Source organism: Diuraphis noxia, unplaced genomic scaffold (genome assembly GCF_037042655.1).
Source record: "Diuraphis noxia isolate RWA-SAM2 unplaced genomic scaffold, SU_Dnox_SAM2 contig0002, whole genome shotgun sequence".
NCBI lineage: Eukaryota > Metazoa > Arthropoda > Insecta > Hemiptera > Aphididae > Diuraphis > Diuraphis noxia.
In genome coordinates, this window is record NW_028301712.1 from 80,757,924 (window position 1) to 80,785,445 (window position 27,522).

Here is a 27,522-nt window from a genome sequence, read left to right on the forward strand (position 1 = left end):
TTTGTTTTTCAATTACAGTTGATAAATCATTTTTCTATTGAACAAAACACTTGAAAATATAATAGAAAATTCCACGTAAGTAATTTAAAAAAAAATTGATTGTCTAATGTATTAGAATTTCAACAATAATCATAAAAATTCTCAAAAATTTACAACTTTTTTTTTATTTATAAATTTATATAAATTATCGTTTCTTAGCTAACGTTACAAAATTTACCAAATAGAAGATTTTCCACCAGGAACAATGTATTAATGAGGTATAAAGCAGTAGTTAATATGTAATGTTTTCTATTGGATTTTTGTATACTCGTATAATATTACCTGTTTCAATATTTCTAGTACATTTAAATTGAGTAAAACAAATAAAAGTAACAAAAATTATGAATTTAGTGAAAATATAGACGGCACTGATTGCAATACTTATTCGTCGAAGAACATTATAATAGTCTTAATAATTTATTATAGATCTTATAATCCTATAATATAAGAAATTTTGTTTGTCCTATATCTTATATTCTTATATTATAAGATATAGGACAAACAAAATTCTTCATTGAAAATGAAATTCATTAATTCGAGATTTTTAATGTATAGTCATAATATGTAGAAATTTTGTCTGAAATGATATGTGTAACGAGAGCTATGTCCCCGAGTGATCACTTTGGGGTAAAATATTTTAGCACCCCCAGGCCCCAAGCTTAAGACTAAATGTACACCTATGCTCCCCCCCCCATAAAAAAAAAAACATAAAATATAATATATATGTAAGTTGTTGGTACATCCATATCATTTTCACATCCGTAAAATATAAAAATAATGTTATATGCAAAACAAGTGTAGGTATATAGTAGTGTGCGTAAAATATCCTGCAAATATGAAACTGCACCCAGTCATTAGTCAATATACCTAACTAATGCTAACCAATGCTAAAATGCCAAAAAAAAGCTCCAAAAAACTGTCGATTTCGTGAGAAACTTATCGACTATGGATTGCTGGAGGAGGGGAGTTTCACTCCAATTCTCGCATGGCTACGCCCCTGGATATCAATAAAAAATAGCATATTTTATAAAAACCCTGAAACAATATATTATTTTTTTATAAATCTTATATTATGGTGTGAAAATATTAAGTTCTACTTGCATTTACATTTTAAATATGCTATATAAAATAAATATCTATTGATATACTATAGAGTAAAAATTATTTTATCAGAGACCATATGCTGCAGGCACATAAATTTGTCAATAGTTAATCACAATACGTACAATATATAGATATGAAGAAACTTTTTTTGTTGAGTCATAACTCATAAGGTTTAAATTATCAAAAAATGTCACAGATAATCTTTAATATAATATTTATATGAATAATGACATTCCACAGACATCAGAACACCACTGATTAACATTGAAGTGGGCGTTTATTGTAGACTTTTATAGCTTTTGTCATTAGTTAGTACTTAGTTTTATGTTGAACATGATGGGTGTTTTTAAAGAGGCCTTATTTTATACATGTGTGGTATTTTTTCTAGGTAAATTATGATGAATTTGAAAGTTTTGTTTAAAATACAAATACTATGCATAAAGATAAATGAAATAACTATATTTTTAGGAAGCAGTCTCAGCAGTGAGGGATGTAGTAATGATTTAACTGGTTCATCTGCTGCTGTAAGACTCTCAAATGATTTGTTTTGCTCTTATGATAGGAACGTAAGACCTGTGATGAACCAATCATCTCAAACGTCTGTTGATACCAAATTTTACATTTTCAATGTGCATATGGTAAATACAATACTTTAAAATTTAATTTATTTAGCCTGATATTCATTAATGTCCTATATCCATTAATAATAATTATACAATAAATTGTAGTACCAATATTACGACCAATTTACCAGTAAAACTTTAGTCACGTATCCACCTACTCAATACAGGAAAATTCTAGGAGAAGAGTTATAATATATTTTAAAAAAATCATACTTAATATTATCGTTACATATTTAAGAATAAACAATATATTATTAATTTATGGTTGTAAATCATGATCTTATCATAAACGTGCAGAATGACACCGATCTTTATACAAATCGTAGAAGCCTATAGAGTATAGATTATGATGTCTATAAGATATAACTTTTTTTTATCATTTCAGAGGGTGATGATTAGAATGCCTGTATAGGTACTTATGTACTATTGTCTTAGGCTATATAGTTAGAGTTTTTACATAGACGTTGCGTAATGAATTTACTGCAGGAGGAGGAGCTTTAGCTATTTTTTTTTAATAAAAAATGTTTCAGTTCTCATACACGGACCGAAATGTAGGGGGTTGACATAATCCCCCGACTGGGGGGGCTGTAGCCCCCTTATCCCCCCATTATACGCCTATGTGATTATTCATCGATTCTGCCAGACCTTTTTAGAGTGTAGAACAGTGGTCTCAAACATACGGCCCGTGGGCCATAGGTGGCCCGCGTACCCTTCCTACGTGACCCGCAATAAAAATATTTTTAGTAATAGTAATTTCATAATATATTAAGTTAAATTTAGATAAATGGAATTTGTATGTATCTTTGCCTTCATTTTGTCTTTAGTTTTTAGTGTATAAGTATAAAGATGGCACTTAAAATTTGGTCCGCGAATTTTTTTGAAAAATATATGGCCCGTAGGTAATTTGAGTTTGAGATCACTGGTGTAGAATAAAGTATGTTTCGATCCCGTTAGAACATGCAGGTAATCTAAAAACGACTAATCGGTTCTACCTGCACCGAATCAGAGGAAAAATAATCCTCCTGATCAAGATTTATAGATTAAAGTTTGATTTTTTTTTACATAGCTATTATATTAAAAATTAATAAATAATATATGAAATACCTAATAAGTAGTAGTAAGTAGTATAAAATTACAATTCGTGGCGTAGCATAGCGTGGTTACTGTATTCATTCACTCAACGTGATTGAGTGTGTACACCACCCGCTGCCACTTGGAGGCTGGATGGATGACCACCAGCTAGGTTCTTATAGTGGCCAAAACCTTGCCAAACAAACCGTAAATACACTTTTAAATAAAATTGTGAAACAGGTCGGTAGTAGCAACAGGTTAAGGTAAAAATTGATTCAGAGCGGAATGGATATAGTTTGTTTTTAGACTTCCTGTACTGGTGAACTTGATATTAGCGTAATCGATGCTACATTGGCAAAATCAATATAGGCCCCCGTATTTTTAAGTATACCTCCGTTAGGAATAGTAATAATATCTGAATATCCTAATTATCCTGATGTGGATATCCAAATCTGGTTTTATTGGATTTTAATTATTTTTTTTTTAATTTAAAAGTTATAATAAAATTAATATATTTTATTTAAGTCTAATATTTATTCATTTTTATTATAATTTAAACATGTATTCTGGTTAAATATAGTATAATTCCCGATATATTTGAATATTTTCATCTCTAAATAGTAAATTCTCATTTTAATTTATTAGGCACCAAAAAATTGTCATATTAATTATATCATACAAATTATTATTTTATTTTTATTTTAGAACGAAAAATGGGACATTTTACAAATGAGTATTCAATTAATTATGGTACGTAATAACATAAATTATAAATTATAAGTACTAGTTGATGGCGCAACTAGAGAAAACTTCTTCAATTCCCAATAGCAAAAACTACAAATTTGGAAATTTTTCTAAAAATCTTAAGTTAATGGTCTAGTCTAATAATATATAACAGCTAGGTATATTATAGGTATAACATTAATAATACTTACCTAAGAAGTAAGAAGTAATAAAATTAATAATTATATTATGCAGTATCATAGTTCATTATTAATATAGCTCTGACTAAGCAATATAAACAATGACTGATTGGCGGACCAGGAATGGTCCAGGATTATTGATGATTCAGTATTATTATTAACATGTTCATTACCAACCCCTGTGTTTTCCATAAATAACGAATTTATTTAAACTTAAATTGCGTGAAGTGAACATTTAGAATAGGGCCGCTTCATATTAACCTTTTTCCTCTCCAAGATATATAGGTAGGTACCATTATTTCAGATATTAAGATATTGGGCCTCTTGAAATATGTTTCGCCCTACTGGATGTTCAGAATTCTGCGCCACTAACCTTGTATATTATTATATTGATAACGTGCATATATGTGCATATATGTAATCCCAGAAAACTTCAAATTACTTGTCGTATTGTATTTTAATAGATTGACATCAAGACATCATTGTTATTTTAGTTGGTTGTCTAACTATATAGTATGTATACTACTATAGTAACAACTTTAATGTACCTATTGCTTAATATACAGCGAGGTGTACAAGTACAATACGGACTATAAAATTATATAATATCTGAAAGTAAGTTACCAATGTTACCATGGATCTTGGTGGATATTTTAATATTTACCAGCTATCATGGTGGCTATTTAGCTATCAAAATATTTGATTACTGTTATAATATATTATATTGTATATCTCAGTAACTCAAGTCACAGGTATACTTTTAAAATAATTACTTTTCAGTATCCGAGGAAAAATTTATAAATAATATAACATAATGTCAGTACCTATATATTAAGAGTAAATATAAGAGATGGGACCCATAGTCAGGATCATAATTGAAGAGAACTCGGTCGGTAAGAGAGTAAGAAACCCCTAGGAAGATCATGCTTACGTTGAGAAAACTCCGTGAAAAGGAACGCGGGAAGCATCAAACCAGGGATAGATACCATGGTGAGAAGCGGCAGAAGATGGAGATGGATGGAGAAAAATTTGTTTGGCAGAATAGTCTTAATCTTCTGGCCAAATTTGAACATAAATAAACTGCTTTGTGCAGTATATTATTATATGTGATATAATGTATAACTTTAAATTATTGCTTTTAATATTTTAGTATTTTACTTAGGTATACTCGCCAATTTTTACTTGAGAATTATTATGATACTTAATTTTTTTTCGAAATTATTATTTTATTTATACCTAGGAAAATGTCCATGCTAGTAACACTAAAAAAACAAAAATAACTATCATATATAATACTCCCAAGTCCCAGGTTTGTAAAACTATTGAGTCTGAGTGCATGCACATAAGATACTCGAGGCGTTTGTGACAAGATCAGTCAACTTGGTAGGGCAGTCAACTTGTTAAAATATCTTTAAAAACTATTGTGTTTACTTATTGTTTTAAATTTTGTGGTTAAAAAATTCTCATAAGTAAGTACTTCATTTATGAGAAACCTTGTGTTATATATATCCAAGATTTTTGATAAAAGTCAAATAAATAAATTATAAATAATAATTGAAGTAGGGATTGCAGTGTAATGTAAAATAACAAATTTTAGCATTGCTCAACTCTATAACATTTATTGCATGACTTTAGGTACACTAATTTATTTTAATGGGTACTTATTTCCCTATTATGTTTATTTATTTGTAGCCTCCTCCCCCCTCCCACGAAATTTTTTTTCTCATAGTTGCGTCAATCGATGTGTAAATGTAACATATATAGGTACTCTGAACATTTTTATATAGGAATGGAAAGATGAATTTTTGGTTTGGGATCCTTCAAAATATGACAATATTGAAAAGGTTTATGAAGAATCAGCCCATGTTTGGATACCCGATATTATGTCATATGATATGTAAGTCAATATTATTTGCTTGTATAACATATTATAGTTGGATAATAGATATAGAAGAGGTAAAATCTGATTTCGAACGTACCTAAAATATTTAAATTTATGACATATGTACAATTTACCTTTTTAGGAAAACGATTACAATATATTTGTCGATAAACAAAGAAGCTCCTTAAATACCACACAATTGTGTAGGTATACTTACGTATCTATGTACTAAAACAGGCACTGACGATTTCAAATATATAACTATACAATTTTCGGTAGGTACTGATGGTTTCGGTCTGGTTCTGATATCAATAAACACCGATATTTAGAAGCCTATATTTTTTCGAAAAGTAAAAATAAATAAAGTTAAAGCATACGCATATTAGTTAAAATGATAAAATTAAATTATACTTGTCTGAATAAGTATTAAAGGAGCTAAGTAAGTTTGCTATTTTGTTTTTAAAACATCCAAAACGGGTTTACAAAGATATGGTTGGCTTGTGTTGTCAGAAGTCAGCGCAGTGGCGCCAAGTCCAAAATTTTACCTATGACATTAGATACCTCCACATTCAATTTTGACACCCACTTATTTCTTATAATTACCTTTGCATGTAGCTAAATGACCAACTTTGTAGTTTTTATACGATTGTATCATTTGTTTGCTTATTAAATATCGCCTGAGAATTAATGCAACTCTGTCTCGACAATAGGTATAGGTATATCTCCTAAATTATAGGTTCTTACAAATTAATCGTCAAAAGTTAGGTGTAGTAAGTGCATATTTTTTTATTGATATGAATCAATGAATGGTTAATCGTTAATAGTTACTGCTCAATAAAATCCAATCAATATAATTATTAATTATTCGTTATCACTGATCAGTAATCACCCTTCACTATTATTTTATTTTTATAAGAAACGGGTAAGAAATAATTAAAAAGCTTATTATTATATTTTATTATATTTAAATGTACAATGTACTTATCTATATGTATAAATAAATAGGTGGTTACTAGTTTATTAATAATTAGGCCATGTCACAACTTTTCTCACAATTTGATGAAAATTTATACAAACGCGTATTTTGATTATTTTAATTATCATTTCATTATTGTTTACATACCTATGTTGGCAACTGCTCTTAGTTTATCTTTTTAAAAAATCCCCAGCATATTTTATATATTTTATATATTATATAAATAAAATTAATATTGTATATTATTTTAAAAATTGCCTTTTATCCTATATTATATATAACAAAATGCATAAATGTAGTATTTACAGTGATGATATTATCTAGTCAGCTAGTCAACTAATTGGTCAGTTGGAATTACATCTTGATCACGTTTATTTTGAGTATAGGTACTATTGAAAATGTTGAAAGTTTAACCATCGTGGCATACATTTTATGTACATATAATATAATACATGTATATATTTAGTAATATTATATTTTTAGAGTATAAGACCGTTATTATAAAATAACAATTTTAAGCATACAGTAGGGTCTCGATAATCCGAACGAGGTTAGGGAAAGGGGTCGTTCGGATTAGCGATTTATCCGGATTACCTATGGCTTAAAAAAACCATAAATTTTATTGTAATTTAAGATATGAAATTTTATTTTTATTTGTATTAATCGTGTAAAAGCTCGTTATTTCAAAAGACAATGAATATATTATATATAAATATAATATAATTATTAAGAGTATAATTATGAACTTTAATATTTAAAATATCGATTTTTTTTTTTTTTTTTTGTTCATTGATTCCTATTATGGATTGGTATGCCTTGTATAATTGAAAAAATTGTATTACCGGAAAATATTATTTATAAATACATACATATGTGCATATTATGACGATAAGATAATTCTCAAGCCCGTTCGGATTACCGCGTCTTTCGGATTAGCCTGTGTTCGGATTATCGAGACCCAACTGTATAATATAAAATATTTATTTTATTTTTCATATGATATAATTTATAAAATAATATAATTTTATACCGGTATAATGCTACTGGGGATTTATTTTTCCAACAACCTTTGACGTTGAGTTAAAGAAGTTTCCATAAAATTATAAATACATGCACACATTTACAACATCAAATAAACCTATAGTGAATCAATTATTATTATAATTTATTAATTACCATCATATATAAAATAGATAAATAAAATTGTGTTATAAAAAATAATATAGGTATGTATACTAAGGCGATTATTGTATTTATGAATTATATTATCATAACAATATGTATAATATGTAAAACAGAATAACAACTTATAATTCATACTCTAATAATTTATGAAAATATATTTTAGGGGATTCAATGGTGATGATAATAGAGATTTTTCTTACTTTTTACCCTTAAGTATGGTGAAAATATCTAATAACGGCAGGGTTAAATATAATCACCGCATAACTTTAAATGCTCAATGTTCAACCAATATAGCTAAATGGCCGTTTGATTCCCATAACTGCACTTTTCTCATAGGATCTCCGGTGTATACCAATATTTACGTTAACTATACATTTTCAGATGGATATTATGTGAGTATATATTTTAATATTATTTTTAAATATCAAATGGAAATGTATAACGGATATTCTATGAAAAATAAAGATATAAAATAAATTTTTTATTAATAAATAATAATATAAGTTACATTGGAAAAATAGATTCCTAACTTGTTTAATTTTCATCTTTTTATATAAACACAAACACATATACGATTATACGAGTTCAAAAACGAAATCCGTTTTATAACATAGACATTAAATATTAAGTATAATAGTATATATGTACAGAGCTGCTTATCATTCACGATTTTAATTCATTTTTTTATTACTCTTACAGGATATGGATTATTATAAGCCTGATAGAGAATGGGAAGTTAGCTCTATACATCAAGAGTGTATGAATATAGGATATTCAAATTCAAATTCTTCTGTGCATTGCATCTTACAATACGAAATAAACGTTGCTCGATTCTCGTCTATGTACTATTCATCCATTATAATCCCGGCAGTTGGTATGAGAAATAATAGATGTTTTTAGATGTTATAATATAAATATATTTATTTTGAATTACTCACTTGATTGACTATATAATATTTGAAATTTTAGTAATATCATTGATGAGAACGTTTTCGTTTCTGATGGGTCGTGAATCTACCATTCGAATTATTTTATTATGCTTAATTTTCATTTCCGAATTGCTGTACATACAATTCTTGGACACAAAATTACCAAATAACGGCAAACAGACTGTATACATAGGTAAGCTATCTATATCTACATTTATGGATATTTTAGGTATCTTGATACTTATCTTTATCATATACCTATAAAAGTAAACTGTAATGATATATGAATTATGAGATACATCAATATTATGTGTTACCTACATTTCAGTTCTATTGTACCGCAATTCACTAATTCTAACAGCAATAGCATTCATTATAACTGTTATTAGTAATTCAGTTTATAAACATAGTACAGACGATTTTCCTAATAATGGTCCTGAATGGCTCAAGTCTGTATCAAAATTTCTTTTAAATAAAAGACCAATAGCTATGCTAACTAATTTTAACACTCAGGTAAGATACATTATTAGATCAAACTTTAAATGCCTATTATAATAGTTGCATAATAATAGTGTTTGCATTTTAGGGGGCAGAACTTTTAATTGAAAAAAACGTGGAAGAGGAAACTCCTAATACCCAGAGAGACGAAAATGCTTTATTTTGGAAAACACTTTCCATCTTAATAGATCGTTTATCATTTGTAGTTACTTTCGTAATTTCATTGATAAATTTATGGTTTTTGATACCCTAATTAAATTTGTTCTTGAATTACAAAAAACAATAATGAATATTTTATTTTATGTCTTTTACAATTTGAAAAGAATATACTGAATGTAATTCCATGATAAATTATGAAATATATTAACTATAATAATTTAAATGCATTATTTTTTAATTGTGAATTATTATAATGGGTATATCAACTATTAACTATAAATAATTTAATAATTATAATATATAAATTATACATAGGTTTCTAAAACAGTTCTTGTACTATAATTGAATTATTATTTTGAATCTGCACTTATAATAAAAAATATTGAAATCTAAAAATTGTTGTGTACCAGTTGTATAGAAAATTGAGTTAATGAGTAACTGTCTTATATTGTATCATGTTTAGGTACCTATCTCATAATTTATTCTTCAGCGGCGTATTTACATGGGTGTCGGGGGGAAATAGATCTCCCCTTGGTATATATTTTTTTGATATTAATGATTATTTTATAGGATTTTTGATTTACATTTTTTTAAGTTGTTAGTAAATTCCAGGAGAAGGTTATTGTTTCGAAAGAAATTTTTGGGAAAATACATTTTTTTTAAATTGATTGAAATTACCTGAGAATAGACTCATATATTAATAATTGATAACATTTTTGTTTATTATAGCATTGCTATATTGGCTAAACAATTTATTATGGATGAATAAGAAATTATCAATCTGTTATCAGGTACCAATTCTAAAAATTGTTTCACCTTAACAAAGCTAAAACCACGAAAAAATATTATGAATGAATGTAATTTTAGGTCTGTATTTTATATGACTGTTTAAAAATCATTAATGGAGATTAAGATAGAGTAAACTCACGGGAATTTATCACGGGAAGTTTTGAACACAACTGTAGTTACGTCGGGTATTAAACGACGAATGAATCACATAGAATTAGTATTTTTAACGGGCAACGAAGTGCACGGGGGTAGTTAGTGTGTAATATAAAAACAAGATACCTATTTTTATTTGTTTATATTTAACTAAAATATCAAAATCAAAATGAATTGTATTATAGAAATATATTACACGTAAATAAGCAATCGGCATTCTTATTTGTTAAAACAACATTCGTAATTTCAAACGACAAACTATATATAGGTACCTACTAACTAGTCGATTGTTATTAATTTCACATGAGTATTTAGTACTTACTATTCATATATATTTACGTATAAACGTTAATATATTTATATACAACTATTAGTACATACTACTTAATAACTACTGACTTATATTTTAATCTTAGTCAGTTTTTGGAACTTGCGCCATGTTATAGTAGGTACTGGTGCCCTGCAGTGGCGTATAGTTATGATTTTGTTCTGGGGGGGGGGATGTATAACTTATAAAGTTATAACATGATATAGGTAATTTTATAATAAAATATTCTTATATCAAATATAAATCAATGCATTAAACATTTTAAAAAAGGGTTCCGGGGGATCCTATAACTTCACGTCTCTGCAGATGTATATTATGTGTGAAAACGAAATAAAAAACGATTCTAAGCGGAGACTATCATCTTGTGATACCTATTATGTTATATTATATTTATATTGTTACTATTGTCTATTACTATTGTAATTACTATTACTAATGTAGCCGGTAGGTTGAATTAAATTATTTGCATATTATCATATTTGTAATTTGTATATTATAATAGTTTTCTTTAGAAGTTTCAAGTACCTACTCACGAACAATATTTTTAAATTACTACCATAATTCCATATACCTAAAATCGTTATTATTTTAGGTTGTTTAAATATGTTGGTAAATTCGTCCAAATTTGAACTTAAAAATAACTTTACAAAAAAAAACTGTGTTTATATATTTTTTGGTTACAGAATTAACTATTCACGTGAAACCTTGTATTAAATTGTCAAGCTTTTTGATCCAACGAATACAATTTTTTTGATATTCACAGAAAAAAATTTTTAATTTAAAATGTCAATAAACTCCAGCTTAAAACAAGTTAAAATATTTTTAAAATTTTATAAAGTATAGGAAATATTAAAATAAACATTTGGTGTAAAATTCAAGTCTATAATTACTCGTCATTAAATTTAAAAAAAATAGAAAAATCGTTCCATGAGAAATCGAGTGAATATTTAATGATGTAAACATTTTCTAACATAAAATAATTTGCAAATGTTCGTGATTTTTACGTATTTTGTCAAAATTCGAGATTCATACGTTAATAAATAATTATTGTGGATTTACGCTTTACATTCAACTGTTTTTAATTTCCACCTACAACAACTTAAGAGGAATCTTGTATAAAATTTTCAAGATTTTTTACCATGCGAAAATATTTTTATTAACATTAATTTAAAAAAATAATAATAACTGTCGAAAATTTCGTATGGCTATATGAATAGCTCAACATGAATCAAATTATAATGAAATATATTTTATTAATTAGCCGATTTTGAGTAAAAATTCCTGTTTTCCTTTCTTTTTTTTTATCTTTCCCGATGCTTTTGAATAATATTGAGAACTTTAAATTTTGACTTCCCTGATGTACTTCCTAAATTCATTTTTTACCGTTATAAATACCGAAGTTGAAAATCAAAGCAATATTTTGAATATTATAATTCATCATGTACCTACACGTCAACACATTATCATAAGTTATTAGTTCAGCTGCTTCAGTATTGTAGTGATTATAATCTTTTTTTCTATGGATTAGATCAGTACCTATAGCATAGAACAATATGTTCAATAAATAAATGAATAATATGTAAATAATAATATTATATTATTATATATATGTATGGAGGGGGAGGGCTAGTCCTATTATATAAAATAATATATATAAATAATGAACAATATTATGCATCATGTTTGTTTTATACATCTGTGATTACTGGCTACTGCTATCACTTGTTCCAAAAAATATTTCTTTTGGTAACCACTTTATCCACAAAGCATTTTGCTCCAATAGTGATTTGTTCTAAACTTTTTTAGAACAAAATTTTTGATGGAGCTACAGATAATATTCTCTCTGGAGTCTAGATCATTTATAGTTGATTTTATACCATTGTATTTAATCAATGTTTATACTAAACTGTCCAAAAAAAAAAAAAAAAAATGCTTTGGTTTTTGGTATAAATGGAGTACCATATAAATCAAAATTGGAATAAATTGTATAGTTCGAATGTGTATAAAAATAAGTTGGAAGTATTGGTTAGTAATATGCACATAAATAACTCGTGAAATAAATATTTCTCAACACAATTATTATTATTTTTACAAAGGTGAATTGATACTCCTCGATACAAACATTTTAGATAATTAATTCGGTTTTTACAAATTGTTTCATATTTGTGATCCGTGACTCATGATTCTTGACCACTATTATGGGCTCTATGCACATTAATCACTGTTGCTCATAAAGTCATAACCATTACTTGTTTAGGTAATATTATTATTTTGATTTTAGACCATTGTTTTGAGTAAGTTAATCTTAAGAATACCAATTAATTGGATAATTTTAGTATTTAAATGTTTAGGAATTGAACAGCCGACCAACATGTATTTAAAACTTTACATATTTTGTTCAAAACCCACTCGACAAGTTGCAAATAACACATAAATGGATATTTTTCTATGTAGTAGCATCATTATTTTTCCTTTCGTGTTCTTTCGTTACGATTTTACGAAATAACTAATGTCTAACATCTAAGAAATAACAAAATAAACTTAAAAATTTCCCTCTAAATGTTGCGTCAAGAGTTCACGACTCACGACAACAAACATTACGTAGAGTGCGCCGCGAGGTGGCTGCGCCAACGGCGACCATGAGTGCAGACGTGCAGTGTAGTTGCGCACACAGCGCACCGTCTGCACGCTGACGGACGAACCATAGACTATAGAGGCATATGCAAGAAGGAACAAACAAACCATAAACTAATGAACGAACGTTGAAATCAGAAATGCACAATATCATCGCCGTCAACGGTGCAGCACCGTCGTTATGATTGCGAGAGGGAAGAGGAGGAGGAGTCGTAATGTTGTTCCAACGACAACACCATATTTTTAATTTTTATGCTACGCTTCGCCACTGTCTGCACGGACTGCCAAGCCGCTCGCAACTCCGTCTCTGTTATCAGGCATGCGACGCGTTGTTATTGTGCGTGCGTGACCGATCGCGTCCATTTACCCCGTGTGTGTCTCTAGACGCGATATCATCAACATATTATCCACTGACCACCACACACTCGCACACACTCACGCGCCCGCGCATACGAGTCTTGAGAACATTTTTTTTTTTCGTTACGAGAGAGATATAATATATTTTTTTTGCTAAAAATTTAAAGAAAACCATGAGCATTACCGTTGCGGTGAACGCGACCGACGGTGCGAACGGTCCGCAAGCGGCCGTCTGTCAATCCGCGGCCCAACATAACAATTGTGCCGAATACAACGGCGGCGTCGACGGCGACAACGGCATCGGCATCGACGGCGGCGGAATCGGCATCGGCGTCGATGACGACGACACGGTTGTTTTTGACCACGAAAACAAGGAACGACAGCACGAACAGGTACGCATATGCGCCGAGATGTTGTTTTTCATTTTGTTTGGTGGACGAGTTGGTTGAATTGCGGTCGATTCTTGTTGTTTGGTTAGCGACTATGTTTATTGACGAGTTACCCATGTGCCGTAATGGGTATTGTGTGCTGATCATTCGTCATTTGATCGGCAAACGTGCAAGTTTCTTATTTTGTAATATCGTTTTTGTAGGTATTCCTCGGTAGAACACAGTATTGGCCTGTATCAATAAAGAGTATGACCGTTGACGTTACTATCGAATAGACACTGTGCATATCATTTATAAAATACTGAAACAGTACTTACAAAAATGTATATTACAAATGAACATTTGTATGATTTTCTGATGAGAACAAATTGTTCAAGCATTATGCTTTTACTTGTTATTATAAATTTGAATTCTTTGTAATAGACTTACTGAGACTTTTGAATGCTTGTTATATGCTGTAGCTCATTGATTCTTGTATATTTAATGTAAAAATGCTACTAAAATAATTGAGCTCTTTAAGCTTAAAAAATTCTACGATTATTTCATCATATTAGTATAGTTCATTATAGCTATTAACATGACACCTTTTTATCTTATGTAAAATATATATTTTGAACATACAAATTAATCTTTAGCCATCACTACTACTACACATTATATCACTACATTATTTTCTTTGCATCTACATGACCTGTAACATGTTTTTGCAACAATGTGTTGACAATCAATACTGTATCTATATTGTATTAAGATATTGTTTACGCTACAATTTAGACGGTAGTAATAATTTTTATGATATATTTGTTAAAAACTGTTTTTTTCTGTATACTACTAAAAATGTTATTTAAAATAAAAAATATTGTATACATTTATGTTTAATAATATATATACTTAAAGAACTAAATAGATAATTTTACTTTAGATATCTTATAAAAGTATTAAAATTAAATCGATACGACTAGTTTAAAAAATTAAAAATTACTATCTATTTGAGTATTTGAAAATTATAATTATATTAACTTAGTCATAATATTTACTTATTGTTATTAGTAAGAATATATCTGAAATTCTGCCTATTTAGGTATTATTATGAATGTTGATGTTTAACACGTTGGCCACCAGACTTGATTTTAAAAATATTTTTTTATATACGATGAGAATCACCCGTGACTCAAAAAATATAAGTTTTCTTGGTTATTGAATTCTATATAACTTTAAGAAAACGAAATACCTGAGAGTCGCCAGCAACTCACAGATACACACATAATGACGATTTGTGAGCCCCCCGTGACTCTCATGGTACATAACCAGAGATCGTTAAAATTATGTCTATTGTATCATGGTGTGAGACAACCGTGATACTCATGGTAGCCAACGTGTTAATAGATGGAAACTCTTAAGATAATTGATCTTCATGCTTTTTGAAATAAGTATAACTAATCAATTTGAAAAAATTTCAATTTCCTACAAATTTAATAATTACGTAGGAACTTTCTTCATACTATCTTTGTGTCTTATGTAGTTTTTGTGCATTATTTTGTAAAGTAGCTACTTATTTTCTTTTAGTATATTATTAATGAATTTATTTGTGTTTCAGCTTGAAAAAGATTGTAGAAACCTCTTAAATCAAAAAGACAAAGAATGTTGTTATAACTTCCGCGATTTCATTAGAAACAAAGAATCAAAGTAATGAGATACTTTCATGCTTCATGATGTTTAATATTTTACTTATATAACCATATTTTTTTACCTCTAGTGAAGAAAATGAAGTGCAAAAATGGGAAACAAAATGGAATTCTCTTATGTCTTACATTCGTACTGTGTATCGAATGGCTATGGATGGTGTTGAAGTTGAACGCTATCCACCCCATAATATTTTTAAAGAAGCCGCTTACGAGTAAGATTTATTTATTTATAGATATATAATATTAAAAAATAATGACTTATAATTTTTTAGGTCTAAAAGCTGCGATTCTTATCATGTATTTCAAAATGTCGAAAACCTTGTTATGGAATTTGTATTAGAAGCAAGGTCTAGACAAGTACAAATACTTGAAAATAAAAATAAAGAAACACCAGAAATGCCTCAAGTTTTTGTGTTTTGTAAGTTATTTGGAACAATTTTGTTAAATTTTATTAATATTTTAATTTTATATTTTAGGTTTATTGGACAGCTATCGAAGATTAATGGCTGCTACCGATCATTTAAAAGATGTTATTAAACCAATTGAAGAATATCATCTTTCAAAATTTAATTTATCGTGGCGAATGATGAACCAATATTTATATCATAGTCGGCTTTATGCTGATAGAACGATATATCATCTTGTAACTACATTTATAGAACAAGTATGTTTTGATACCTATAAGTTATTTTATTTCATTAAAATACTAACCATTTTTCTTCTTAGATTTTATCAATACCAATGTTGTCAAAGTCTTTATTGAGTGCAAGTTTAATTCATGATTACACAAAATTTGTAAAGGAGGTAAAACTTAATATTTCAGAATGGGCTGAAGCAAGGACATGTATTCATAACATCAAGTAATCACTTTATAGAGAGTTAAATAATATTTTGACTTAATAGTATTTATTTATATAAATAGATGTAATGAAGTATGGGCTATGGGTGCAAAAAAATATAAAGAAACTATGTTAAAAGAAGATAATGGTATGTTTTCCTCACTGCCTCCAAATGATGATTTGGTATTAGATCTTACCATCCCAACTCCACCTCAATCACCAGCTCCTGAGTATCAGTTAGTTTCAAATAAATTATATTTTTACAAAGTTTAAAACAATTAATAATTATATTGTTTTTTAATTTTTAGGGAAAGAGTAAATAATGATAATTGCGAAGATATAGATGATGATGGTGTTTCTAATTATTGTGATTGCATACATACTGTAATTAATTCAGAAAAAATGTTAAGTTAATTAACCATACATTTTAATATACTTATTTGTTAAATGTAGGTGGAGACTCGAAAAAATTCTTCTGTAGATTTTGAACACTGTGTGCAGAATGGAAAATGTACAAATTTACAAGAAACCGAAGAAATTAATTCAATTACTTTTTCATACTCTAATATGAAAGAAAAAATGTTATGTTTTTATAGTGGCGAAACATTTATTGATGAAGATGAAAAGCCAGTGACAACAGTAAATATTACTAAAAATCTAGGGAAAAAGGTAAACATAATTTATTTTTTTTCTATATAATTTCTCAATTTTACTTGTATTGTTTAATTAAGTTAAATTTATTTAACTAAATAATATATTGGGAATGAATATGGATAATGATTTTAATATCACTACTCATTTAAATGTCTAAAACAATTTATTTCACTAAAATTATAAAGGTAAATTATTTTTAAATATTTACATATTTAAATAGATATGTTCTTCTATATAAAATGATTAAATAATATTCATATTTTAGAAATAAATTTGTGATGTTTATTTAATTACAATTTTAAATATGTTTCATATTTGGTTTGTTTCTACTTTACTAATGGATAATATACTTGATATTTTTTTTTAGGTACTCAATTCAGATGCTCAAATCAAATCAAAACCTGTGGTTAATATAAAATGTCCGTCAACCATTGACCGAAATGTAACTTGTAAAGTTGAAATAGAACAGTTACCTAAAAGACGATACCCGTATCCACATGTAAGTAAACCCACAGAACCAACAGCTAAACCAAATAACCGTCCAGTGCATGGTCATTCATGTCATAAACATACTGAACATGTAAAACGTATGCATCATCACGATGAAACATCAGAATGTAGTTCAGGCCGTTCAAGTCAAGATGATAGTTGCTCTGAACGTTCTTCTTCAAGTCCAAGGCAGTGTGACTGTTGTTATTGTGAAGTTTTTGGGCATGGAGTTGTAAGTATTTAAAGGATAATTTTACTATAATAATTATACTAGATGATTCATTTAACAAAAAACTATTAGCACTTAAAAATATTCTCTTTACATAAATTTTAAGTTACTATTAAACAGCACTTTATTCGCAATTTTTAAGGGATTTTAGTTTTTTAAATTATTATTAATTTTTCTAATTTCATATTATTCAAAAGTAAAATATTTGGAATTTTTCAATACATAAAAATTAAATTTAGGACATATAGTTAATAAATAATAAGTTTTAAGAATTCGAAGTTTAGATTAATGTATGCAATATTCATATTACTATCCACAGTAGTAATTAATCAATATTTTTTGGATTACTTATTTCCTTACTTCAATTTGTAATATTTATTATAACATATAATACTTGTCTAAAAATCTTGTTTTGAAACTACTTAAAATTATGTAAAAGGAATATTCAAAAAATATTAATAGTTTTTGAAATAGTAAGTGATTTTTGATAAATAAAAATCACTTTTTATTGGTATATATTGAACGTCATAAGTAAATATTTCATTCATATTTTTAGCCTTCTGTTGCGCCTGTTAGTCGCAATTATCAAGAAATGAGGGATCGGTTAAGAAATCTTTATCTGTTAAAAAAAGCCAAACAAACTAATGAAACTATAAAACAAAAACAAAAAGAACCAAATGTACATAGACCACTTCCTGTTCATCCGCCTAAAAATCTTCCTCAATCAGTAACCGATAAAACTGGTGAGTAAAAATATTAAGCTTTATTTATACATTTTCTATGTTTTAAATTAGTTTGTAATATATTTTTTGCTCTATTTTAAATATATATATATTAGTTATTTGGTTGTATAATTTTGTATACTTTACTCTATTCAAAATAAGAAAACGAGTCGTCGCCAACTGTGTTTTTTTTATTTTAAATAGAGTATAATGATATAAAAATATCAACTTATCTTGAAATTAATTCTAAAAAATGTATAAGCACCTGGAATTCATGTATATTATACAAATTCTACCCATGTTTAAAAATTAAAAGCTATCTGTTGGTGTATAGATGATGATTTAGTTTGTTTCAATATGACTGACTCAATTGGATAGTGCATGCATAACATACTCATAAGCACCCATATTTGTATTGTTTGATTAATAATTTATTAACTATAATAATAATCCAGTCTTTAATTTCAGAAAATTTTATTTGGGTTTTTTTGGTTATGGTTCTTTAAAATAAAATACATGTGTGATATTCAAATAAATATTTTAGGTGTATTAAACAAAATTTGTGGTTTATTTATTAGATGTTATATATTATGTGAACAATTTTATATTATAGTTTCTATATCAAATGAAATAACAACAATTATTGAAGTATGTTGATACATAAAATGGTGATTTTTTTTTTTCTCTAATAATCAGAATATTTCCAATGTTTCTGCTGTTAATAATGTTAATTAGATAAGAAAGATCTTCAGATATTTAGAAATTTATTTTTGTATTAAATTATATTAAAAAACAAATTATAGACTATTGTTTAAAGGGATTTGATACCGATCATTTTTAAGGAGCTGAATATAGGCAGTTTGAAAACAATTGACATATTCTGTGTGTGCGTGGTGTGTATTTGTGTTTGTAGTTAACGGTTATTATTGTGAGTGCCTGCGCCCGCCCAAGTAACTACTATAATGGTATTTCTTATCTTCGATTATGACAGCTGCACGTACAGTCACATGTCAAATACGCATTGTCGCATGCTAGATGAACATTATTCATTATTTATTTATTTATATTATTTTAAAATTTGAAGGGTTTCAAGTGATAAATTTCAAGAAAGTTGAAAAGTTGTTTCAAGTAAACTTCATAGCAAATTCAAGCGTGTTTTCAGAATAACGTGTCCGATTACTAGAATAGTTAACAAAATATATGTATATTTTGGTAGAAATCATTGCTGTATCAAATTCCCTTAAGTTTTGATTTATAACTTTTAATATATTATTTAAATCTTACATTTTATATATTGTGTAATATTTTTCTGTTTCTGAAAGTCACTAAATGTTCTGAATATCCAAAGATTAATTAAGTAATCATACAATTTATTTGATATATGTTCAGGTGCTATTAATGGTGTTCAACAACAAAAAGTAGAGCCAATTATTGTATCAAAAGTTAGTAACGAAAAAATGAAATATAATAATGACAACCTACCAGAAAAATTTCTAAAAGATCTATCTGAAAAGCCTATTGATGAAATAGTCAATTTTATTGAAGGCAATAAAGCAACCAATGAAAAAAGAGCTGCAAAAAAAGCTCGACGCAGAGAGAAAAAAGTAAAATTTAAAAATGTTTTAAATTAATAAACCACTGTATTTAATGATTTTTTTTTTTTAACTAGGAGGAAATGGAGAGAATAAAAAAAGAAGAAGAAGAAGCCGAACGTAAAAGAATTGAAGAAGAACACAAAAAACAAGAAATAGAAAGACTGAAGCGCGAGGAAGCGTTAAAAAAAGAAAAGAAAAAAGGAAAAAATCAAAACAAACAGCAAAAACAGAATCAGCAACAAAAACAAGTTACTAATTCTAAAACTCAGCCAATAACCAAGCAACAAGTACAGCAGAATACTCAATCTTCTAAAAAGAAAAACAAGCAATCTCAGGGAAATAGTAATAAAGAAACTGTGCCAATTAAAAAAGATGAAAAAGGCAAAAAAGATGACGTAGAAGGTGCAAAAATGGTTACAATTAAGAGGGATTCAGATAGTTCTAAAGTAACCATTACTTTTAGAGGAGCTGTAGAAGATGATGTTTTATGTACTTTATATGACAATGAAGGTGAGAACATTTGTAATAACTTTTTATCTATTTTGAGTATTTTGTATTACTATTTATTTGACATTATAAATTTGAAGAATATCTTAGATTTTTATTAGAAGAAATTGTACAATGTGTGTTTTTATGTATGCATACCATGTTTCATTTTATATAGTTAACAAATTTTATGTAATACTTTAGGGTTCAGGAAATAGGAGAAATTTGGAATTCTTAGTACTTTCTAGATAATTGAGTGCGAGTTTTCTTTTAATATGAATTACAATAACCTACTTATTAAAAGGTATACTCAAACCTACAATTCACTATACAGCAGGAGAAAATTTTAATGTTTTATTTTTCAATAATTGTAGTTTCTGTCAATTATTTTTTTAAGTGATAATATTCTTTCTATAAATATTTTTTTCTATTTTACATGTCATAATTAATTTTAAATTTTTCCTTTAGTCTTATCTATTTCTTATCTAATATAACTTACATGCTCTATCATTTTTTTTATTTTTAGCTATTAAAGCAATTCAGAGATTGTGTGATAAAAGTAAACAACCTCAAAATATAATTGAGGATAAACCTAATAAAAAGAGAAGCAGGAATCGTAAAAAGAAACACACTGAACCTGAACAACCTGAAATTCAACTTCCATCAAAACCAGTAGAAAGTGTATTAATAACTAATAAAAATGCACCAAAGTTACCAACAAACATGAAGTGGTATTGTTCGCCAGATGTTAACATTACACCCATACCAAGTACTTCAAATTCTGTTCAGTCAAAACCTAACACAGTGTTAATAAAACGAAGTAATAATAATCAAGTATTCACACGTCCTCTACCACCGCCTTCACAGCCAATGCCACTTACAAGTCCAACAGCTATACAAATAAACGAGGCTGTTAATAAAATATCTTCATCATCAGCTCCTATCGATATTGATAAATTGCAGTTACCACCTGGAATTACTATTACTAAACTTGACCCATGTGATTATAAACCACCAAGAGATATTCAACAATCAACTGAAAAGGTCAGTTTTTTAGTGAAATCAAATTTAAATGATTTACGATGCACTTAACATGTGTTATTATATTTTTATAAACAACGCAATTTTTTATTTTTTTTTATGTTACAGTCTAAACCTACATCATCATCTCAACAATTTCCATTTACCTCACCTGCTGCAATGACACCATTTAATATGCAGCAAAATGCTCAAAACAATGTTGTGGTTGTTAAGACTGATGGATATGATTATGAAGGATCAACTGGTAATTATTTTTGAAAAAAATTTAATAGAAAATTATAAGTCATGCATTAGTTTGACATAAATAATATTGTGCACATTGGTAGTTAGTGTATAATATAAGAATAAGTTATGTCACATATTATATTGCAATTAAATATAATTTATTTCATTGAGTGTTTCTATGCAGGTTAATTACTCAGTAAATTACTTAAATAATCAAATATAGCCTAATAATTATTTGCTGTTAATGAAAAAATAATTGCTAATTCTTAACCACTAACATTTATTCACCATGGTTAAAAAACTTAAAACTACTGCACTTTTTACATCTTTTATAAAGCACAAACATTTTATGTTTAAATCATTATTTCTTAATATACCTTTTATAAATAAATAATTATCTAACTATATTCTAAATAAATTTAATGATGTATACATTATTAAACTAAAAAGGAAGTGAAACATTTATTATACCCTTACATTTAATACAACTTGTTTATTTCTTTTTTCTAAAACATTATGTGTTTTAATACCATTTGTTATATAAGGGAGTACATTTTTTTAAACTGTTTTCATTTTATTGTCACATTATTGCCTAGTTAATTTATTTTGATAAAAATGTATGTAACTATATTTTTCACTCTTGAAATTTATAAAACTAATTGACAGATTTTTAATTTGTGAATAACAATAATATGATGAATAAAGGATTGATCAATTAGATCAATGGCATTGATATACTTCCTATGAAAAATAATCATATTTCGTTGTTTGTTTGGATGAAATTCAAAATTAACCATTGTATTTCAACTAATTCATAATTTCTGTTTTCCCTATAATAGTTTCTAATGTATAAGTTAACAGATAATTTAATCTCTATAAATAATTTTCTATTTGCTACTAATTTTTAATTCATTCATTATTTTTATAAATCCATTATTTATACAAAAATAAAAATAATAATAATAAAAAACAACATAAATATTAGGTTTTAAAATTATTGACTGCATTTATAAAAACTTAATTTTACTTTTAGAATGGAGTGGTGCAGCAAGTAAACGTCATAGACGCCGTAAGAAAATCAATGATGGAAGTTTAGATGACACAAACTCAGAAAATATTCAACCAGGTTTTACAATTACTAACAAATCATCTACAAGAGATCCATGTAGTGCAGAAGGTAAGACCATCGCTGGACAAATACCAACTAACACACCACGAACTATGCCGTTGCCAGTAATTATTCAAAGGCATGGCGGTATGGTTACTATAAGAAATCCACTGTACCAGCGCAATGATGATGCCATTCTGATTGAAAATAAAGACTTACAAGTTAACGGTGGCGACGACGACAACGCTAATCCATCTGGTAAGCGAAGACGTCGTCGCCGTCGGGTTAAGGGCGGCTCCAAACAGACGGATGTTGAGGGTGAGCTTTGCTGATGTCTTCCCTAATTTCCTGTAAATGAAAAATCCTTAAATCATATTTTTTCCTATATTGTAATATATAATAACTAGCTTTTTTTTTTTAAATTTCAAAAATATGACTACAAAGTAAATTACACTTGTATAGAACAGAATTATCACCCAAAATATTTTTTTAACTTATTTTGTAAAGAAATTTATTTAAGTTATTTCTTGACTTTTAAATCACAACAATTATATAAAACAACAATGACAATATTAAAGTATTGATTCTTTTGAAGTCCTGAGCACTAAAGTACTTATTAAAATACTATTTTTATTAGTTGTTTAAATTTTAAATTGAAAATTCGTTAGAAGTTCATTCTATCTATACAATTATTATAATAATTGAAATACACATGTTATTAAAAATATTTCTTATTTAATATCAACAGAGTTTAAAATTTTCTATAATTTAATATTATTATTTCAATAGATCTGACAATATATTTTATACTTTTTTTTTTTATTCATTGTTTGAATTATTATCTCGTATTATTAACTTATAGCTTAAATTCTATAAGACATCAATGTTGGGATTAACCTAATGTATTATATTATTTATTGAAGAATATTTTCATGTCTAATTTTTCGTAACTTGTTTTCACATGAGATATTTACAAACAGTACTTTTGAATGTTAATAAAACGTTTATCATACATTTTTAATTTGCTATCCATATGAATTATTTTGTATAGACAGTTCAGTTATAAAATAAATAAATATTATTTGAAACACTAACAGTGAATATAAAATGATACCATAAAAATAAATATGGCATTTACTAGTTAAATTCCGATCTATGACTATATTACGAATGTATTTTAATTTATAATTTGTTGAAATATAGTATTCACAATGTTTTAACACACAGAACAGCTTATCAATTTGATGAAAGTATCCATCAATGTTTCAATAATCTGAAAATATTATTAGCATTAGCGTGTATTCAAATTAATATATAACTGTTATAATTTATAAAATAGAATGTCCTCTAATAATAAAATTATTTAATACTAAGAATAAACACCTACTATAATTTTGTCTAATATCTACCTCGTTTTTGTGATAAATACCTATATAATTTTAAGTTTTAACAAACAGTACAAATCACACGTCCAATTAAATGTAAATATTTTATACTTGAAATAATAGGCTGCTTTTTTTGTGGTGATGGCAGTTTTAGCCCTGATTATTAAGATTCAAACTTGTTGCATGCTTGTTTTTGCAGCTTTGTTATTATTATTTTTTTTTAAATTAATATTTCTTTTGCTTTTACTCGTGTTTTGATTTGCTTAAACAATTAAATAATTTTTATATACAAATTTGTATTTAGATTTGTGTAATTTTTCTATGAGTTATGACAATTTATACTATTTTTATTTCACAGTGTTTGAAGTTTGAACATTGGACAGAAAAATAATTATTAAATTATATTTTTGTTGTATATAAATAAACACAAATAATAGTTTTTTTTATAACAGTCCAATATTCAAAGTATGATTTTATTTTGTTTTTTATTTTATACATTTTTTGTTTATTTTTTTTTTTATATTTAGCAATTGTTACATAAAAAAACAAAAATCATTATTCTTTAGGTAGCTCTAGAGGTCTGCTTTTATTTTGTTAGTATCAAAGATATGAGTTGAGTTTTCTTTTGTTTTTTATCCATTTTGTGAAAATAATTGTTGACAATTATATATATTTATTTAAAGTATTCTTACTATTTATTTCTTAGTAGGCTTTTTTTTTTTTACTTACAAGCATTTTCCTATAAAATAATTAACAGCTATTAAAAAAAATAAATAAATAAATAAAACAATCCTTTATACAATTTAATTTGCTTGATGGTTTTGGATTTCACACTCGCACGTGTTGATATTTATAAATTATAAATATATTATTTTTGTACAATTTCATAAAGCACATTGCTTGTGTGGGGTCTATTAAGTTAATTCCAAATTAATTTGGACCGTGCTTTCTCGATCGTTAGCTTGTACAAACCAATGAACGTAACATTTTCTATCTGTTCCTGCCAATGGTATTATCCTTTTTGCAAAACTTGTAACAAATAAACTAAAATTATGGTTTCATATCATGATCATGAATGTATGATACAAGCACAACTACAACTTTTTAGAATACAAATCTAACTTTTAAAAAACAGCAACACTCATTAAATATAACAAATCTTAGGCTTTTTATATATATATATATAATTAAGATCGAGAAAGTAAATCTCCAAAAATGAGTGTGTTTGTGGCCGTTTGCAGAAAGCGTGTTCGAGCCAAAAGACATAGACCCGGAGGATGGGGAAATGGATGATGATGAACGAGAATTAGAAGAATTTAAGCGGTTTTGCTTGCAGTCAGTACCTCCACAGCGCAAAGAAAAGGTACACTTGAACATCAAGGACATAGTTTTGAAGAAAAAGAGTACCGCCGCGGCAGCAGCTGCTGCAGTTGGGTGTGTGTAACATACCATTTTTTCAATCCTTTCAAATACGCTGTGTTCTTTAGATCCCTCATTATTTTTCATATTCAACTGTAAATCTTGCAGTATTTCATTCTCTCTTTTGAAAACCCTACTTTTCCTTTTTTTATATGTCTGACGTGATTCGTATTTTAAGTTAAATTTACAATTTAAGTAATTTTTAGACTCAGACTTAACTTATAAGTATTTTTTTTTAATGTTACTGTGCATGATATAATTTGTGCTCTATCAGTGAATGTTTCAAACAAATTGATGTAGAACCAAAACCATTGAGCACATTTAAAATGATTGTATAATATTATAATAAATGGTATTTGAATATTTATGTATATACATATATATATATATATATATACATAATATTTCATACATCAGCGCCTGTTATTAGTATTATGTTAAAAGTCAACAATTAAGAAAATAAACTTGGTGTACATATTATATTTAAAATACACTTGTATATTTACATATTTAAACACAATGATTAAATTCATTAACAATAATGAATTCTCCTGTATTTTTAATTTGTTCAGGGCACTTTTAGAAGTTACTAATTCTGTTAGTGAGACTAAGTATCTAGCACTAAAATAAGTCTTCAATCAATCACATTGGTTCTGAAACAGTTATTGGATTTATTACTTAGAGTTCATGAGAACATTACAGTGCATATTTTATTCTTTTGATCATATTTATTTGATCTATTGACTAGAAGGATGAGAATTTCTAAGCATATAAAAATAACTGTGTTGGTTCAAACCAAATAAAAAAGTTATTACAAAAACAATCTTCAGTTGATCTTACCCCTTTCTTAACAGAAGGGATAGTCAATTGACTCCGCATCTACCACACCCATCTTACACATGGATACCTCATGGAAAAAGAACATAAACCATGGTGCAATTATTGTGGAACTGAACTCATAGTCAACCACATATTCAAATAATAGACCAAATACACAGACAAAATCAACTGTGTCAACTAACCTAAGTATGTTGCCCCCACCACCACAACTAGAGTCAATTGCCGCCTATGCAGAAAAAGAGCAGTTACATTTTAAAGCCCTGCAAGCAATTTTAGATAAAATATGACAATTAATGATAAAAATTGATCAGTCAATCTTCAACTAATCTTCCATTGCAGTATTTTAGATTATGGTTTACTAAGTTTTTTTTGCAGCTCATCGATCTTTGCTGTACATAATTATATGACATGGCTCATGGATATAAGTTGAGACATCTACTTTTATCAACACCAGAAATTGGTGTTTAGGTGTTTACTGTTTAGTCATAAGAAAAGTGGTAGGTACCTATAAATGTATTATATATATTTTTAGTTAACTGCATAAGAACAATACTCATGAAAATCTTTGTATTACAGTTTTAGGTTTTCTCAGAAATAAAAATTTTATGATTGGTACTTATAAACCTAAAAATAAACTATTTACCATGAATATTGTTAGTTATTTGAGACTGAGTTTCGATACAACCAACTTGGTATAATTAAAGGCATTTTTAAAATATATTATTTTATAATCAAAAATAAAAATATAGTAAAATATTTATACCTA

General features: G+C 27.3%; 2 protein-coding genes across 4 annotated transcripts; both read left to right on the forward strand.

The window, feature by feature from the left end:
• Window positions 1–1,410: 1,410 nt before the first annotated feature.
• Window positions 1,411–9,612, forward strand: LOC107161407 (nicotinic acetylcholine receptor beta2). The gene is made up of 9 exons (XM_089221274.1): window positions 1,411–1,531; window positions 1,612–1,781; window positions 3,543–3,587; window positions 5,548–5,657; window positions 7,967–8,195; window positions 8,503–8,677; window positions 8,773–8,925; window positions 9,061–9,245; window positions 9,319–9,612. The coding sequence occupies exons 1-9, from the start codon at window positions 1,468–1,470 to the stop codon at window positions 9,481–9,483; spliced, it is 1,296 nt and encodes a 431-aa protein (XP_089077400.1). The 5' UTR covers window positions 1,411–1,467; the 3' UTR covers window positions 9,484–9,612.
• Window positions 9,613–13,396: 3,784 nt separating this feature from the next.
• LOC107161387 (uncharacterized) lies at window positions 13,397–26,405 on the forward strand. Of its 3 annotated transcripts, none has more exons than XM_089219504.1 (17): window positions 13,397–14,042; window positions 15,637–15,725; window positions 15,796–15,936; window positions 15,997–16,142; window positions 16,201–16,388; window positions 16,451–16,584; window positions 16,647–16,799; window positions 16,872–16,947; window positions 17,017–17,232; window positions 17,585–17,938; window positions 18,492–18,678; window positions 20,047–20,261; window positions 20,327–20,762; window positions 21,265–21,782; window positions 21,888–22,023; window positions 23,038–23,181; window positions 25,739–26,405. In XM_089219504.1, exons 1-17 carry the CDS (start codon window positions 13,824–13,826, stop codon window positions 25,939–25,941), a joined length of 3,555 nt encoding a protein of 1,184 aa, XP_089075630.1. In that variant the 5' UTR covers window positions 13,397–13,823; the 3' UTR covers window positions 25,942–26,405. The 3 variants fall into 3 exon arrangements, with proteins under 3 accessions (XP_089075630.1, XP_089075629.1, XP_089075628.1); XM_089219503.1 differs by lacking the exon at window positions 25,739–26,405 and adding an exon at window positions 24,856–25,182 and having other exon boundaries at window positions 23,038–23,430; XM_089219502.1 differs by having other exon boundaries at window positions 13,401–14,042; window positions 23,038–23,430.
• Window positions 26,406–27,522: the final 1,117 nt, after the last annotated feature.

Coding starts and splice junctions, on each gene's coding strand:
- LOC107161407 (XM_089221274.1), top strand. CDS start 1,468: ATGTTGAACATGATGGGTGTTTTTAAAGAGGCCTTATTTTATACATGT. Junction 3,588..5,547: donor TGAGTATTCAATTAATTATG/GTACGTAATAAC, acceptor ATTTTTATATAG/GAATGGAAAGATGAATTTTT. Junction 8,196..8,502: donor CATTTTCAGATGGATATTAT/GTGAGTATATAT, acceptor TTACTCTTACAG/GATATGGATTATTATAAGCC.
- LOC107161387 (XM_089219502.1), top strand. CDS start 13,824: ATGAGCATTACCGTTGCGGTGAACGCGACCGACGGTGCGAACGGTCCG. Junction 17,939..18,491: donor AAGTTTTTGGGCATGGAGTT/GTAAGTATTTAA, acceptor TCATATTTTTAG/CCTTCTGTTGCGCCTGTTAG. Junction 23,431..25,738: donor CAAACAGACGGATGTTGAGG/GTGAGCTTTGCT, acceptor GGCCGTTTGCAG/AAAGCGTGTTCGAGCCAAAA.